This window comes from Glycine max, chromosome 13, assembly GCF_000004515.6.
Source record: "Glycine max cultivar Williams 82 chromosome 13, Glycine_max_v4.0, whole genome shotgun sequence".
Taxonomy (NCBI): domain Eukaryota; kingdom Viridiplantae; phylum Streptophyta; class Magnoliopsida; order Fabales; family Fabaceae; genus Glycine; species Glycine max.
Window position 1 is genome coordinate 31,083,583 of NC_038249.2, and position 17,809 is coordinate 31,101,391.

Consider the following 17,809-nt stretch of genomic DNA (forward strand, 5'->3'; position numbering starts at 1 on the left):
TTGAAATAGTGTAAATTTTATTAAATAGATAGAAAAATGGAGAAGTGAACTATTTTGGAGTAGCTATATTATCTCCTATTTTATTAGCTAGTTTTCTCAATGTCTATTTAATAAAAATAGTAATCAAAAGACATTCAATCATAAATATCTTTTATAAAAAATATTTATAAAAAATTAAATTTTAAAATTAATAATTCTCCATTAATATTTAATTACACTGAATCATATATTAAAGTTTTGATTTGATGACTCAAAATATTAAAATGAAGATTACATAATTAAATTAGATCGATGATTATTGTAAAATTAAAATATTGAGTTGATTACTCTCAAAGGTTCAAGACAAGTTTAATTATGTATATAAATTGTATTCTTAATTTCTAAGGTTTGGATCTTTTAGCAAGTTTTTATATTTTATATTTTACTTTTAAATTTATTTTTGCAAATGTCATCACTCTCCGTGTACTACTTGCAGAATAACTGCATTTGTGTATTTGACTCACCATCACATTTGTGCCTATGCTAATTGTTTCTTCTTGTTCAGGTTACGAAAAGGTGCGGGAATATGACCTTAACCTATTTCCATGTCATCAGAAGCCTCTTATTAAGTCTAAGTTTAAACTTACAGGACTGTTAAAAAAAACTTTAAACTTTAAACTTACAGGTTACAGGACTTTTATTCTTCTTCCCCCAAAACCCACGTGTATATTGGGTTGCACTGTTTGTATATTGTGTCGGTCAGTTCAACAGACAGTCTCTTGTTCCAAAATTACCTTTAATACATGTTTTTATATATATGATCCATATCTTCATACCACTTTATTTAGTTACATCTAATGTTCCTATGAGGTTGACATTTTTTTAAAATTATTTTTAAATACACTTACTTCCATGAAGATTGGATATTAATAAATTAACTTCAGTTGTTTATGATTTTACACGATCAACAATATATAAAATATGTAAACATTCATAGTTTACATATTGATAATGGGGAGCAAAATCTTAAATCACATAATCAATATTAGTATATATAGGATACATTTCTAATTCTCAAAGGGAGGAAACAAAGTAGGATGCATATCATACATTTTGTCCAAGATATAAATTTATTACAACGTATTACCAAAGATGATGGGAAATATTAAAATATATAGGACCTGTATAGATCATAAGTGTAGAAATTTGATAAAATAAAAAAGTGCTGCTCCTTGTTGATAAGTACATTTTTTTACTGCAAATAATCGGTTACAGCATAGCATAATCGATTATTGAAATGAAATGTCACTCTTTTGTTAGCCGGAGCATATGCTAGCATCAAAATTTTCCAGCATATACCTACTTGTATCTATTTTCATGTTATGAATGAAATGGCATAATCCTTTTCTATAAAAAAATGATTATTTGAGGGTTCAAGAAATATAGTCACACACAATTAATCTAAAACGATATTCGGTTTCAGAAATAATACCTATCTGAACCTTGAAGAAGGAAAGGTAAAGACCGGGACAGCATACAACCAAGACCTTAAGATAAACTATTCTACCTCGAAAAGATAAAAATGTTTCACTGAAAAACACTTCCGATACTGTTACGCCGCCAATAGCATGTTGGGCTGAAAGACTAACTCTGAGAATTGCTACAACTACTCTTATTAATCACTTGTGTTTCTAGCTTCTTCTTTTTTAATTTTCGTTGAGACTGCAGATATCTTTGGATCAAGTAACTCTTCTCAAGTTGAATAAAACTATAGCTTGTAAAATTAATTCTGCCTTCAAATATTTATCACATGCACAGTATTCGAGTCATCATGGTAGCTAGGTTTATATTGTATCTTTCTGTTATTATCTTATGAATATCACTTTTAGTTTGTATCTTTTAAATTTAAATCTCCTAATTTCTATCTTTAGTCGTTGATCTCGTATATCTGTCTATATATACACTTATTTATCTATTTATAAAACTTATGAAATCTCGAATAATTTAATGAAAAACATCGATCAACCATTTAACTTCTCTACATGGTGTCACGGAGGTAATTGTTTTATCAAACCTTTTTTTTTCTTTCGATCCTCGTGTCCTCTGACTCCGCCACCTTTATCACCACAGATTCTCTCACCACTCCCTTTGCCTCCCCTCCCAACTTTGCTTCTAACCTTCCCATTAAGCTTTGTGTAGCGAATTTTTCCACATGGCACAAGAAAATCATATACCTACTCAAAGGAATAATCTTGAAGGCTGTGTAACTGGATCAATTTCCTCTTTTTCGTCCCAAACTGGTACTAGTAATGTTGCTGCCCCAAATCCAGTTTAATTATCTCCATTGGTGTCCCCAGGCCTCCATGTTATTAGTGTGAAGCATCCATCGTTACCGATTTTACTAATGATATATATTATTATTTTTTAAATAATTTAGATGTTAGCCCTAAAGAATTGGACCCTCTAATTTACAATTACATTTAGTTAGTTTAAATTCCACACTAACATAATTCTCTCAATTAGAGAACTGTGAATTGGTTTTTGTGTATCATCAATTTGTGGTTTGTTTTTGAACCGGGACGCCTAAATTCATCAATGAATTCGTGATGGAGACAAGCCATGTAAGATGAAAAGATTACATGTGTAGTTACTTGAGAACTTTTAGAAAACCATTCAAAGCCAATTAAGTTTCGAAGAGAAATAATCAAATGAGGCGAATCGCTTGAGAAGTGGTGCAATAGCATCATCTCTTTTGGAATTTGATGAACAACATAATTTGAATGAAGTGAGGTTACCAAAAGAACAATAGTCAGCCTCTGTTAGCATGAATAGAAGAGGGAAGACAAAATATTTTTTTTCCTGGTAAAAATTGGTGTTGGTTTCAAAATTATATTCAGTTGATATTAAAGATATAAAAACTGAGAGATTGAAAAAAAAAGATAAGATGTTAATTTAAATAATTCAGTTGATATTAAAAGTATAAGAGAATATATCATATACATATTAAAAGTATGTTTGAATTTTAAAGATAAATATATATTTAAAATTTGATATTCAATTATAACTCGTTAACCAGTTTTAATTTGTTGATATTAAAAGCATAGATAGGAAATATATTTAAATTTTGACGATAATATATATATATATATATATATATATATATATATATATATAATTAGTTTTTTGATATTCAGCTATATTTAAATTGTTTGATTGATATATATTAAATGTACAAAGAAAAATACACTAGGTACATGTCAGGAAAGTGAAGCATACCAACCGTATATACTTATTGTACACTAATACTTCATAGTTTGGTGTAATGTGTATTTGAACCCGTAGCATACAGACAATATTACGAGTGACTATGTAACAGCCCTACATAGTGTTGTATGCCTTCTGTCCTGTCCATTGCATGTATTTATACTAAAATTATTTTAGAACCAAAAATTAAATAGGAGTTAAGGCGAGACTGCTGATGAGTCTATGAGAACAAGATCGTAGGGTTACATGCATGCACCGAATGGAAGTTAATTTGCTGTTATAATCTGATTTTAATCAAAGTGGTTTAATTCAAATATACTGTTACGATTTAGCGGAGAAAAAATATCAGAAGAGATTTCAATTGATCATAAGTCACAACCACGCATCTTAGTTTAACTTAGCTTCTAGATCTTATTCAAATTCAAAAAATAAAAATAAAATTAACAACCAATTAATCCAATGCTATCTTTCTTCGTCCTTATAACTATATATACATTCCCCAAGTCAAGAATCAATCACTTATGACCTATTTTCCTTTTCTGCACACTCATTCTTTCCAAACCCAAAGCCAAGAAATGCAGAGCCCCAACCCCAACGATGATGATGATTTGTTTACTCTCTCTCTCTCTTGGAATCAACCAACGAGAGCATCAAACTTTCCTACCCTAATCATGCAACCGCAACCGCAACCGCAAAATCCATTCATTAACCCTAGGTTGGCACCCTACACTGCTTCTAACCACAACAACATGAATGCTGCTGTTGATCGCGTGCAAGCAAATGCTCCTGTACCCTCTTCTTTGTCGCGTTCTCGCCGCCGCGATGGAAGGAGCGAAACCATCGTTCCACCCTTCCCCTGGGCCACGAACCGGCGCGCCACGGTCCAGACCCGAAAGTACCTCTTGGAGAACAAGATTCTGAAAATCAGGGGGGACATGGAGTGCAGGATGTGCAAGAGAAAGTACTTGATGGTTCTTGATCTGGAGAGCAAGTTTTCCGAATTGTGGAGCTTCATTCAGAAGGAAAAGGAGAGCATGCATGATAGGGCACCCAGCGTTTGGCTGAAACCTGTGCTTCCAAGATGCTATCACTGCGGACAAGAAAACAGCGTCCAACCCTCCCTTGCAGGGACTAAGAAAAAGGCCATTAATTGGTTGTTCTTGCTGCTAGGTCAAATGCTCGGTTGCTGCACTCTCAATCATCTCAAATATTTCCTCAAGCACACCAACCGTCATCGAACTGGAGCCAAGGATCGAAATCTTTATTCTACCTACATGGGCCTCTGCCAGCAGCTAGTTCCTGAGTTCTTCAGTTCTTGATCCTCGTCTTTGTTGCCGATCCATAAATCCAGGATTATCACCATTTCGACTAATCTCGACAAACTAATAAGTAGTTGAATGTGATAATTGAGTTCTCTTTCATAAATTCTAATTAGAGACTACCCAATAATTTCTAGTTGTCTATATTGCTTTTGTTATATCAGTAGTGAATTTGTTGAATGTAAGTCGTTAATTTCCACCTTGTAAGTTTCTAATTCAGATGATAATTTTCTGTTTTCAGTTTGATTGACGTGCTATCTTATTTACTTTTGCTTTGAGCCATGGTTTTAAATTAGGGGCACACAAATGTGATTAATGTTACCACAATTGCAGTTTCATTTGTGGTGAGTCCGCAAATCTTTATAATACGAATAATTGCATATAAATTGGTTGATTTTTACAATTGTGGAATCCTATTTAAAACCATGCTTTAAGTAATGATACTACATTGGGCTTTTTCACCGGGAGACGCCATTATGTAGGCTTCCACCTTCTCACCTGTAAGAGATAAGTGGATTTGAAAGTTTGGACAAAAACATACCGTTTTCTCACAAAACTTGTAGACATTTTGATGTGAGGCATATGCATGTGTTGGTGTTACAAAGATGTTGTGCAAGTATTTTTAATCAAATGAAATGACCATAGGTCCTCTTGTTTTTAGATTTCATAGTCTAACAATTAGATTATAGAATTCTGACATGTTTACCTTGTTTCTAACTCCTATTCTAAGATTAATTTTGACATTTGTCCTTGGAGTTTTGAATTTGATAGCTGAAAAAAGCTACCTTCTGACCCCTTTTTTATGGCACTTTCAGATAAATAACTGCTAAAAATTGTTTATTCTCGCTTTCTGAAATCGCTCCTTGAAATTTCCTTTCTCGAAGACGTGCTTGATCTTCAATTTTCAAAAATCTTTTTTATCTTTATGATATCATCTACACTACTTATTCATTTTTTGCTTTGGGCTTCATCATTTTCTCGAAGAACCAATTTTCAAAAAATGCAGTTTCCGATATTAACAATTTTTTATAAAGTTTCATGTTCTGTAGTCATATTTCGAAAAGACTCTCTCTTACGAAAGTCAATTCCAAGCCAACAAAGATTGCACCAAGTCACTTTTAGATGACTCTTCGAAAACTCACTTTACAAATTTTACTTGGAGCCACCAAACCATTATTATCAATTTTCTCTTCTCTTCTAAGTTTTGTTAGAATTGGTTATTAATTAACTAGATCATTAAAAATCGACAGCTATATTACTAAATTGGTCGACAGACTAGTCACTAAATTAATTCTTAAATTTGCCTTATAAAATTAGTCTCTAAATTAGTTTCTAAGTATCAGTCGTTAAATCAATCACAAAAATTAGCTGCTCCATCATTAATTAGTCATTAAAATCCCTATATTGATCAACAGATTTGTCACTTAATCTCTAATTTGGTCTCTAAAATTATTCTCTAAATCAAGTTATAAAATCTCATCTCTAATTTGACCTCATATGCATATTATCCCAACCCACCACCAAACCAACCCTAATGGTTAATTTCCTCACTTTAGTGTTTGAATTTGTCACGTATAAAAACAATTTTTAATTTCTTGATGTGTATAAAAACATTTATAAAATGTATGCACTAAGAATAATAGGATGGAGAATATTCTGTAACCACAAAATCAAATGAGTAGTATTCACTATATATGATTTGTAAAGGAAGCAATCCTAGATATATTGATGTATCACAAAAGTATAATCGTGAAAATAAAGCAATCCAATATGTATTACAAGTATGGGAAAATTAAGAATAAAAAAGTTCTAAAGATCTGGGAAAAAGTGACAATGTGATACAAAAGATGTACTACTTGACAACAAAATTTCCCTGATGATTAGTTATTTATGCTAAGGCAGTGAGCGACCTCTGAGATAGAGCCAAGGTCCTGTCCCAGTTCCCATCCTGCATGTGAAATCATCAAGAATATTGATCTAACCTTGGAATATAAAACTTACAAATTATATCAATAATAGTGGAAGAAAATCATATATTATGAAAAAATAGTAAAATTTGACGAAAGATACTTCTATTTAAATACTAAAATAGTTCTTAAGATTTTCTCGTACATATATATATACTTAATATTAGATCTTATATAATAGGTAACTCTGTCAATGTATCAAGTCCTTTTAGGTTTGTGTCATATATTTCTTCTGTATATCAAGAAAATGTGATTAAGTTCCTGATTTTTTTTACTTGCATATATGCTTATGTTTAATACAAGAATTATAATTAAGCTGTTATATATGAAAATTAAACCAGTTTGAAGATGAAGTAGAAGTTGTTGATTGCTTCTGACAAGGCAAAGTTTAATTACTACCTCCATATACCAGCCAACATGCGAAGAGTCATATAGATGGTTAATGCAATCCAAATCCCAACGAAATGTTTGGTCCTGTAGAGAATGAATTCTGTGGCTACGCTTACTAGTGACACCAGAACCTGCAAAAGAAATTAGTCAAAATTAAACTGATAATTAAATTTGGATAATTAAATATGATAAAAAGGACGAAAAAAAGGCATGTGAACTTGCCAGAGAGTATGCTGAATATGCAAAATCAGAAGCTCCATAGTTCACTCCATCAAATACAAAGGCTAATGAATTGATTGGTTGAGTAGCAGCCACAAACTGGTGGATTATATTTTTGAAATTAGATAATTATCAATTAACAATTCACACATAAATTTTATGGTCAATTCCATTGTTGAATTTATTGTTATAGGGATTACCGGGATGCCTATTTTAATTAAGTGCACAACATGAGCATCTTTTGAAAACACTCCAGCTCCAAAGTATAATCCAAGTGCAACAGCAAGAGAGAGCCCCACTCCCAAAACAAAACTCATTTGCAGTGTCCTTGTTGCTGCTGCTGTTGCTTTCTTATAGTCTTTCTCAGTAAAAGAACAAGCTAGAATTGCCTGCGAAGCAGGGAAAGTGATTAGTATTATTTGCTTGATTTTAATTTATTGCACAATTCGGAGAGTTTGAGAAATTAACAGCGGTTTTTCATAGATAAAAAAGATGTACAAGAAATTAAGAAAATATTTTTTTATTTAATAATTACAGAAAATGTCATATTATTTTAATTTTTTGTCTCCTGTTTTAAAAATTTGTAACAAAAATGGTGAGAATAAGAACCAAAGTAAAAGAAAAATAAAAGTAACTTTTTTGTTATTATTGAAAATAGAAATTGAAATCCAACATTTCCTGTACACATGAATTTGAAAACAAGAAAAAAAATATGATAATTTTCTCAAACTAAACAAATAAATATGTTATATTATTCTAAGAAATTGAGGGAAAAAATTCTGTACCTGAACAGCAACAGCCAAACCATCTGCAAGAAGGGACGATGTCATCCAGACCTGTAGGCATGTTTGAAATGCAGCCATGGGAATTGAACCTAGCCTTGCAGCCAATGATGTTGCTAAGGTAACACAAAATGTGACTGCTATTACCTTTAGCATCAACAATCCTCCTGCAATAATTGATCAAATAATTGAAAACAAAATCGAACATAAGTAATCTTGCAAAGTTTACCATTAACTATGATTCACTAATGTATATAATATGTGAAAAAAATAAGTGAAATAGAAAATAAAAAAATGGAGTCTAGACATTTAAAATTAATAAAGCATTCAGCTAATATGATTTTGGAGTTAAATTTTATTTATCTAATCCATATTTTATATTGGGCTAATTGAACAGTAAGAGTCAACCCATCTTGTTAAAACCTTTATATATATGTACGTATATGGTTAAATTATGTTTAACTGCAACATATTTGAGCTTATTGTGACTAACTTTTTCTCTTTCTTTCTTACAATACTTATAAACAATTTACAACCTCAACATGCTATATTTAACCACCTTACCATTTTTAAGAAATCGGAAAATCTGTAAATCCTTTATTCTTGGAGGTAGGAGATGCACTTTTTTCATTAATATCAATAAGAGAGTGAATGCCATCATGTACCTACAAGGGTATGGTCGCAGATTTGTAAGTAAGAACTCGGAAAATGATTAACGATTATTCTTCAAATATGTAACAAAGTAAGACTTACTGGGAGAGAACATGTGCAATGGCTGCACCTTTGATGCCTAACTTCAATGTGAAAATAAAAATTGGGTCCAATATGACATTCAATGCATATCCCGAAACTATATAATAAAACCAAAGAAACAAATAAACCAAGTTAATAAGGGAAAACATGCTTTAATTTACACTTTATCTCTCAAAATATACTTCATTATAAACAAATGGATAATTTGAACCAACCGATGACATATAAAGGAGTTGTTGTATCCTTGAACCCTCGAAAGATGCCTTGCATGGCCAAGGAGAGAAGTACTGCTGGTGCCCCGAACGATCTCAATCTTAAGTAGCTCTCTGCAGGTTTTAGCATAGGAGAATCCTAAACAAAGAAGAAACAAGTCCACTATAAAACATATATATAGCTAGGCAAAAATAATGTAATTGATAATAAAGAAACATATTTAACATTCATCTTTATATTATATTACGATATGATTTGGGTTTTGATTCTTGAAAACGGGACGACCATTATACTTTTTTCTTTTTCATAAAGTCACAAGCATGTCATATTTAAATATGTTTATTTTTGTCCGCAACATATTTAAATTTGTGACATATCTTATAGATTTTTTGTTAAATTACTTATTTGGTATCTATAGGTTCATGATTTTTACTTTTTTGATCTCTATAGTTTGAAAGTGATCTTTTTAATTCTTATAATTTATATTTTAATTTTCTTTTAGTCCCTGTAGTTTTGAAAGTGATCTTTTTAGTCCTACGATTTTATGATTCTTACTTTTTTAGTTTTTATAGTTTTCAAATTATAGGAACTAAAAAAAATTAAAATACAAACTATAAGAACTAAAAAGAACACTTTTAAACTACAGGGGCTAAAAAAAAGTTAAAATGTAATCTATAGAAAATAAAAAGACCACTTTCAAAATATAGGGACTAAAAATATAAGAATCATGAAACTATAAGAACTAAATAAATAATTTAACTTAGATTTTTACATCAATTTAATAACTCAATATTTTTTTCTTTAATTAATCAAATATATAATATATTTAACTAATTTTTAATTAATTCTTATAATCCAAACTCAAATTTCCTCAATAACATTAACAGTTTTTCTCCCAATTAGTTATCTAATAAAAATAAATTTATTTATTTTTAATTATTTTAATCAGTACCCTCAATATTCTTTGATTAACACTATATATATAACAAAGTATTTTCAAATCATTATTAAAATAATATTATATTAATTAAATTAACATTTAAGATTTATCAAAATTAAAAGTTTCAAATGCCTGGTTTTTTTAATGATTTTTATCATTAATTAATATTTTAAAAATAATTTTAATTTTTTTTATTTAATATATATTTATAATGATACTTGGACATCCAAATATTTTAGACATTCAATTAACATCCTTTATATATGTTAATTAACTCTTTTTTATCACATCAAATATTTATTACATATATTATTTTCTTTTTTTTACATCAAATATATATATCACTTTCCTTTATCATTGCTTTCTCTTTTTAGATGTATATTAGCATAGAGGATGTCCATTTAACATTTTCTTATATTTATATATCATACGAGATTACTAAAAGCTTGTTACCATACTCTCAATAAAGAAGAAACTTACTCGTTTGACACCCATAACACCTAACAGAGGTTTGGTTGCAAATATAAGAACTGCAGCTTGAATGAGACCAAGGATTGTGCCAAAAAGTAGTGCTGTTGATGCTGAAGCAATAAGTCGCTTTTTCTTTCCAACTTTGTCCTTACTCTTCTTACTGCTAGTAACCGATGAAAACTTGCATATTGTATTGGCTCCTAAAAAGTAATTAAGGTAAACATATCATTGAATTAAAAAAATGTAAGAACATAATCAAACATTCATATACATATTTGCATTCAATCTCTCTATACATGCATGTGGACAACATATGATTAAAAAAAAAGGTTGATAAATGATCATAACAATAATGCATGTGCTTAATTTGTCTAGGACTCTACGTACTTTTGGGTTATGTCTAGCCATAGTAAAAAAAGGGGATATATATATATATATATATATATATATATATATATATATATATATATATATAGAGAGAGAGAGAGAGATAAGTACCATCTCCAATATTTGTGTCATTGTTGCCGGTAGCATTATATTCCTGTGATTCATCTTTTTCTTCCCTAAATTCTGTTGGAGCGTCAGTATTCATCACTTTGGGGGTACCTTTTTCCATGTCTTGAAGCATATGATCCTCTGGCACAATTGTTTCGCCGAACTTGGCCTTACTATTACCATTTTCAGCTGCTTTGGTGTTCAGTTTTTGAATGGTATCTTCTTCAGCCACAAAGGAAGTGGTAATGTTGACCAGAGGGAATATGGTAATCCTCGAAGCTTGGTTCAACAAAGAAATGGAAACTCCAGCAGCTGCAAGTTCCACCGGTCCTAAACAGATGTGTCAAATGAAAAAGTTAGCTTCAAGAGCTAAAATTGCGAAATGATTCTGGAAACAATATTCATTTAATATGAAACATTTGAAAGAGGTTATTTGAGCTTGTAACAGTAACTTAATAATAGTCTTCCTACATGCTGCTTTTTCTTCTTTTTTTTTTTTGTGAATAATTAGTATTCTTTTATGTATCTTTTTATTTAATAAATGCTTAATTAAGTTTACCACAAGAACTTGTACGGCCTGCAAGTTGCAATTGGTGTATCACTCATTGTGATAGCACAAAGCCATCGGATGGCTGAATGTGCGGGAATCAAGTCAAGCTAGTTATTTTTATTATATGTGCATCAAAGTGGCTAGTGAAGTAATGAGTGGGTAGATCAATTCACATAAGGTTATTCTTATTTAACAAGAGATCTTGAGTTCTGACTTTTGGTTATATAATAAAGTTAAATATTTTAAAATAAAGTTTTGTTGTATATAATAATGTCGTTTGATTCAAATAGATTGTCTCCAGGAATATATATATATATACTCCTATGTATTATTAGATGCATACTTAGAAAGAAATAAAAATAAAAGAGAAGAATACATATATGATTGATAAATGATATAATATATTGTAAGAAGAAAGATAAAAGAGAAATTAAAAACCTTATATATATATATATACTTGCTATGAAATGATTGTTGACAAGAAAATATATCTATACATACCTAAACGGCCTATGAATGCTGTGTCTATGAGAGAAGCAATTGGATCAGCAGAAACGGCCAGTGCTGAGGGGAGTGCAATCCCTAATATCTCCCGAGATAGAGCATCCAGCTTGAAAACATTCCTACATTTATTTACATTAGCAGAATCATATCATTCAAGTATTAGTAGTTCATATATAAAACTACGTACATGAAGAGCTTCGTGTAAATGCAATAATATAACTATGTCAAATAATTTTCCCCATCAACTATACACACAGATATATATATATATATATATATATATATATATATATATATATATATATATATATGACTAAAAAATATCTTTTTAATTGAAATATCATATTGTTCTAGATAGCATAATGTTCGATCTCTCCTGCAAGAAAAATGGGTAATGAATATATACCTTGCATCTTTGAAGAAAACGAAGAGAGGCATCTTCCACTTGTTGGGTTCGTTGGAACTTCTATTCTCGTCCATTGGATAGTGAATCTCATACAAGCGAGAGAGATCTACACTGAAGTGCTTGAAACAACCAACCTGCCAAGTTAATCATAATTTGAGTTTGAGATCGTCCAATATCAATGTTTAAATATGTCCAATATTATTGTTTATATATATATATATATGATCACACTGCATGTAATCAAGGTTGGCAAACTAGAATAAACGTGTAAGAAAGTATAATGTGGTACCTTTTTTGGCTTTGAAAGATCACTAGAGAAGTGATGGGTTTTTATAGGAATCATTGGGGATATCGAAGAGCCAACTAAATAAGCCTGGTAAACGTTACAGTCATCATTACTTTGTTTTGTTTTATAGTTGGAACCTTCCTCAGTTAAACTATAGATTTCATCTTCTAAGTATAAAGAAACCCTTATAACTTAAAATAATTTCTTGCTAATAATCAGTGATCACACACTAATTATGGAATCAGTACATTTGGAGATGCTACGGAAATTTCAGCTAGGTGTATTGATAATTTTTTTAATAAAAGTTTTCTATTTTTTATTTTTAATTGGTATACTAATTAAGAACACTTGATGACATTAAATTGCTATAAAAAAATATGTAGGCTAGAGAAGGATCCATGGCATGCTATCTAAATATTCAAAGATGGGTTAGTTGAATGAAGATCGTGACAGATCCTCACTACAGTAAGCACCGTCCTCAGTTAGGTCCCTATATATCCTTGATAGCAACATAATAGAAACTTCGTAACAACTATCAAGTAGAAACAAACGAAAATGTATATTATTATTTTATATATGCATGCATCGAGAAATATGCAAATGGCTCCCCAGTTAGAACTGAAATATACAGAATTGTAAGAGCCGATCGAGCATATAGTACAAACTACAAATAGGGACGGGATCACGTTATATATCCCTTGGTTTGCTTGAGACGAAATTGATGAGAAAGGGTTGGACAAATTTTTTTTACTATTTAATATAGATCAAACATCTTTTTTACACTATTTTAATTCAAATGTTTTTGTTAATTTTTTTTTTCATTCCATATATTCTACACAACCAAGCCATACCTATATGATACAGGGGCATTTCCCCCCTCCCCCTCTAAATTATGATATCGTCTCTCTTTTAGTTGATATACAACCATTATATCATACACTTATTTTTATTTTTTATTTTTAAGAAAATCATATAATCTAGTTAGCGTGCATATATATATATATATATATATATATATATATATATATATATATATATATATATATATATATATATATATATATATATATATACACCAACGGGGCAACAAGAAACGAGGGCTCTTGCACCATAAAGGGGTAATTTTTTTTAAAAATTATCATAATGGGTATATTTTTAAAAATTACGAAAATGAATAAATCATACTTTGAAATACGATTTCACCTTGAAAAAATCGTGCTTCGAAGTACGATTTTATTTTTCAAAAAATTGTTACAATGAAATCGTATATGCACATATGATTTCAATTTTTTAATTTTTTTATTATTAAAAGTTGAAATTGTATATGTACATATGATTTCAACAAGTTTTTTTTTAATATTTTAGAAACCGCGTATTTGAACATGATTTTGGAAATAAGGATCTGGTCTTGGCCTTAATATAGGGTTTTGTTTCTAATCCTAACATGCAATGATTTCAATCAAGTAAGTCAATTACTAGTCACATACATAATGAAATGAATGAACCAGTTTTAAATAAGTCGAAAAAATGTTCAGTATGTCAAAATAAAGGTTATCATTGTGATAATTTTTCATATAGGCAATAAATTATGTCAAATATTTTGTAATATTTAATTTTTTAAGCATAATTAATTATTATATATTATTCAACTTATAAATTTTGTCCATATACCACTTTGTTTTTGATATATTATTTTTCTTTTTAAAAAAAAATCATAATTTTTAACGTAAAAATGAAACCCATTAAAAAAATATAACTAAAATGGTGCACTACAATATGATTGATTCTTATATATATATATTATCAAACTACATATAGTATTTTTAAGGACTGGACACATTACATAAATCGTTATAATTTCCCATATTAATTTTAGCTATAATTATTTTATTTTACATTAATTGATTTTAATTATATATTAATCGATATGTAAATTATTTTATTTTCTTATATTAATCACATCATCACTATTTGTAAAGACAAATATCATAAGGTGTTTGAATTGTGATTCTATAGATTTTTAAAGCCTTTTTTTTGAAAGAATAAAGTTATCATATGAAGAAAAAAAAATTAAGACAAATAACAAATTCTCTCAAAAACACGTTCAAAACAATGCAAACAGGTTTTGCAAAGCAAAAGAGATTTTTCAAAACATAATCAAATTTGAATACCTAGGTTAGTTTGAAATAGAAGAGCGATAAAAGCATATAAGACACAAAGAATTATACTGATTTGTCTCTATCACTAAAACTACGTCCAATCCTCGGCTAACCAACAAGTACCACTAACTTTTTCAAAGTTATAAGTATTTTGTCGCGATCACTTCTAGCTCTACAAGTCAAGCTTTACCCCAAGCTTGTTACAACCCAAAATTCTTTGTCTTACCAAGTCATAACTTTTTACAAATTTGTTTGGTTGTTTGCACAATGACTAACTCTTAAGCGTCTTACAAACAAATATATAATTTCAACACTTAGTCTTTTCTCTCAAGATACTCAAGGTGTTTTGAGAGTTTTTTCAAACTATACATAAATTTACAGAAAGGATATGAATCTTTGCATGTAGGTTTGTGTCTCATTTCTTCAAAGCTTTTGGTATTTATAAGCTTTCTTCTTAGAGTGTCTGTCATCTTGCAATAGATAGATTTCTCACTTAAGTTTGTGTATGATGCCTATGGTTGTTGGAGCTTGCATTAAATGCACGTCCTAATCCATGTAGTAAAACCACTCTGATTTGTTTTCTTGTAAAACACTTCAGTAGAAAAAAATCACTTCTCTTTGGTCAAAGAAGGTCTTTTCAAAGCAGAGTATGTCTTTTGATGTTGTTTGGTAATTTCTGAACTTTAACTTCATTTATTCTTCATAGAATTCGACCAATATTAGGAAAATGTCTCTACAAAACGAATCTTAGAGACAAAAAAATAAAGGAAGTCTTAAATGTTATCTCTTAAATGTTGCATCAGATCATGACTTTGGTAACTATCGTATGATATTTGTTCGCAACATCGGTAAGTGTATCGATTCGCACAAGTAGTATATAAAACGATAAGACCGAGTATCGTATCCACATGAAATTTGTTTCACTCAAATGTTGTACATCCAGTATGCAAACATTTATAGATATTAAAAGCAAGATAAATATCAAGTTGAATTCTGTACTAAGGTCTATTTGAATATAAACTAAGTATCTAGGATTTTAGAAGTAAAAACAGTCAAGTAAAAGCGTTGGGTTGTTCTACTGAGTTCCTCTTGATGTTATTATGTGTTTTTCTCTATTTAACGTTATCCTAGTGTTCTTATGCTGAAAAATTACTCAAATCAAGATCCCTTTAGTGAATGAGTCTAACTCTCTTTAAACCTCATCCTTGATCCCTCAACAAACTTAACTTAAAAGTGTTACATTAAGTTTACAACATAATATGAACTAGATCACTGCACTCCATTCCTAGACATATAAATTTCTAGCTTGCTCTACCAAGTTCTAAGGCTTTAAAGCATTTCTCAATGCTAAAAATCCTAATTATACATACAAATGGGTGATCAAGCCACAAGCATGTAAAAATAAGCATAGATAAAAGCAATGAACACATAAAAAAAACATTAAATAGATAGTGAAAAAGTATTACATCAAGGGTCCAATAGAACTTCCCAACCAAGAGGCTTAGCCTTCCATTACAAAAAATATGCTTTCAATACAAGGAAGGAACAAAGTTTAGTGAAATAAAATGGCAAAGAATGGTTGAGGATGTCTCCTCCAACCTCTAAAACCCTAACTCCACTCCTCTAACCTAAGCTCTCTTAGCAACTCTATTTCTGTCGCTTCAGCTTCTCCTTTTTGCTTTGTTTTTCAACCCTCTCTAAAACTCCGTCAACTTCAGTGTTTTAAAGGCTCTTGGACCTTTCAGATTCTGAAGGCTTGCTTAGCGAGGCTGGCTCGCTAAGCGAGAGTAAGTAAATTTTGGCTTAGCGAGCTGGGCACGCTAAGCGCGAGAAGGGACAACGACCTCGTTGGGCGAGCTGGTGGCGTGCTGGGTGAGCACATCTCTGACTAATTATCTTCTAGGGTTTCCCAACCCGCTAAGCAAGCTATATGCCTCGCTTAGCGGATGTCACTCGCTAAGCGGATTTGTCACGCTTAACAAGTCATCAATTACTTGAGTCTTCTCTTCTTTTGGCCTAAAACTAAAGTGATTTCAACAATAATTCACAAAATGAGAGTATTTACTCTATAAAATCACACTAAACATGAAAATATGTACAATTTCTACAAAAAGAATCATAAATTGAAAGTAAAGCGCTAATTCCATGCAAATATTCAATGCAAAACTAAGTTATGAATAGTGGCTAACAATATTTTAGACGTAGATTCGCGAAACATGTTCTAATATCGCATAATATACAACTTTTAACATTTGTATTTATTTACATCTAATAAAAATAATTAAGAGTCTTGATTCATCTTAAGACATAAATGTCTTTGAACTTAACACTAATTATTTAATCGATTATATAATTTTAGCAATTATACTTCCCTCCAAATTGACATTAAATGGAAAAAAATTATTTTTATGACATAAAAATAATAAATAATTTTATGCCTTTTTTACTGCAATAAATTTATGCTAAGAACGCATAGTTAAGTACAAAATATTTTTTAATTAATATAATTTTTTATTAATATAATTATTCTATTTATTCTCTTATCTATTCATTAAAATAAGTGGAATGGATTGTTTCCATTTTTGATATCCACTAAAATAACATTTTTACATATTCCTTTTCCATTTCCTATAATTTTATTTTTTTTCTTTTTATTTCATTTCACTCTCCAAACAAAACATAAATATTATACCTATATAATGATAAAAAAAAAAGCATAAATACTATAGATGATTTTTTATAATCCAAATTTTATAGAAGATAAATAAAAGCAACTCAAAGATAGAGGTGTATGTGAGTCGGTTTGAGTTGGTTTGGTGAAATCTATGACCCAACACAATCAAATTTAGACGGATTAGTTAGGTCAGTTTTCCAAGAAAAAAAATCCAACCTAAACCAATTTGTTTGTTAACGGTTTGGATTAAGTTGGGTTAACAAGTTAAATCATTTAAATTTGTTTGTTATTTTCAAATCCAATATTTCTTATAAACTAATTTTTTTATCAAATGAAATATAAAATACATTACTTATAATTGTTATGGGTAGTCAAACAATGAAAGAAAAAAATCACTGAATGAATCACATTGTTGTCATCATCATTACATAGATTAAC

At 29.9% G+C, this 17,809-nt stretch overlaps 2 protein-coding genes across 2 annotated transcripts; one reads left to right on the forward strand and one right to left on the reverse strand.

Annotated features, from left to right (window-relative positions):
* Window positions 1-3,818: 3,818 nt before the first annotated feature.
* On the forward strand, window positions 3,819-4,562 carry LOC102661337 (uncharacterized). The gene has a single exon (XM_006595323.1). The coding sequence runs from the start codon at window positions 3,819-3,821 to the stop codon at window positions 4,560-4,562; it is 744 nt and encodes a 247-aa protein (XP_006595386.1).
* Window positions 4,563-6,222: 1,660 nt separating this feature from the next.
* Window positions 6,223-12,446, reverse strand: LOC100792203 (MATE family protein). Its single transcript, NM_001355456.1, is given in 12 exon segments — window positions 6,223-6,510; window positions 6,929-7,050; window positions 7,142-7,237; window positions 7,339-7,527; window positions 7,924-8,087; window positions 8,485-8,585; window positions 8,674-8,770; window positions 8,889-9,024; window positions 10,307-10,497; window positions 10,796-11,122; window positions 11,844-11,965; window positions 12,253-12,446. Coding segments are annotated over 12 exon segments (1,674 nt in total). The 5' UTR covers window positions 12,327-12,446; the 3' UTR covers window positions 6,223-6,455.
* Window positions 12,447-17,809: the final 5,363 nt, after the last annotated feature.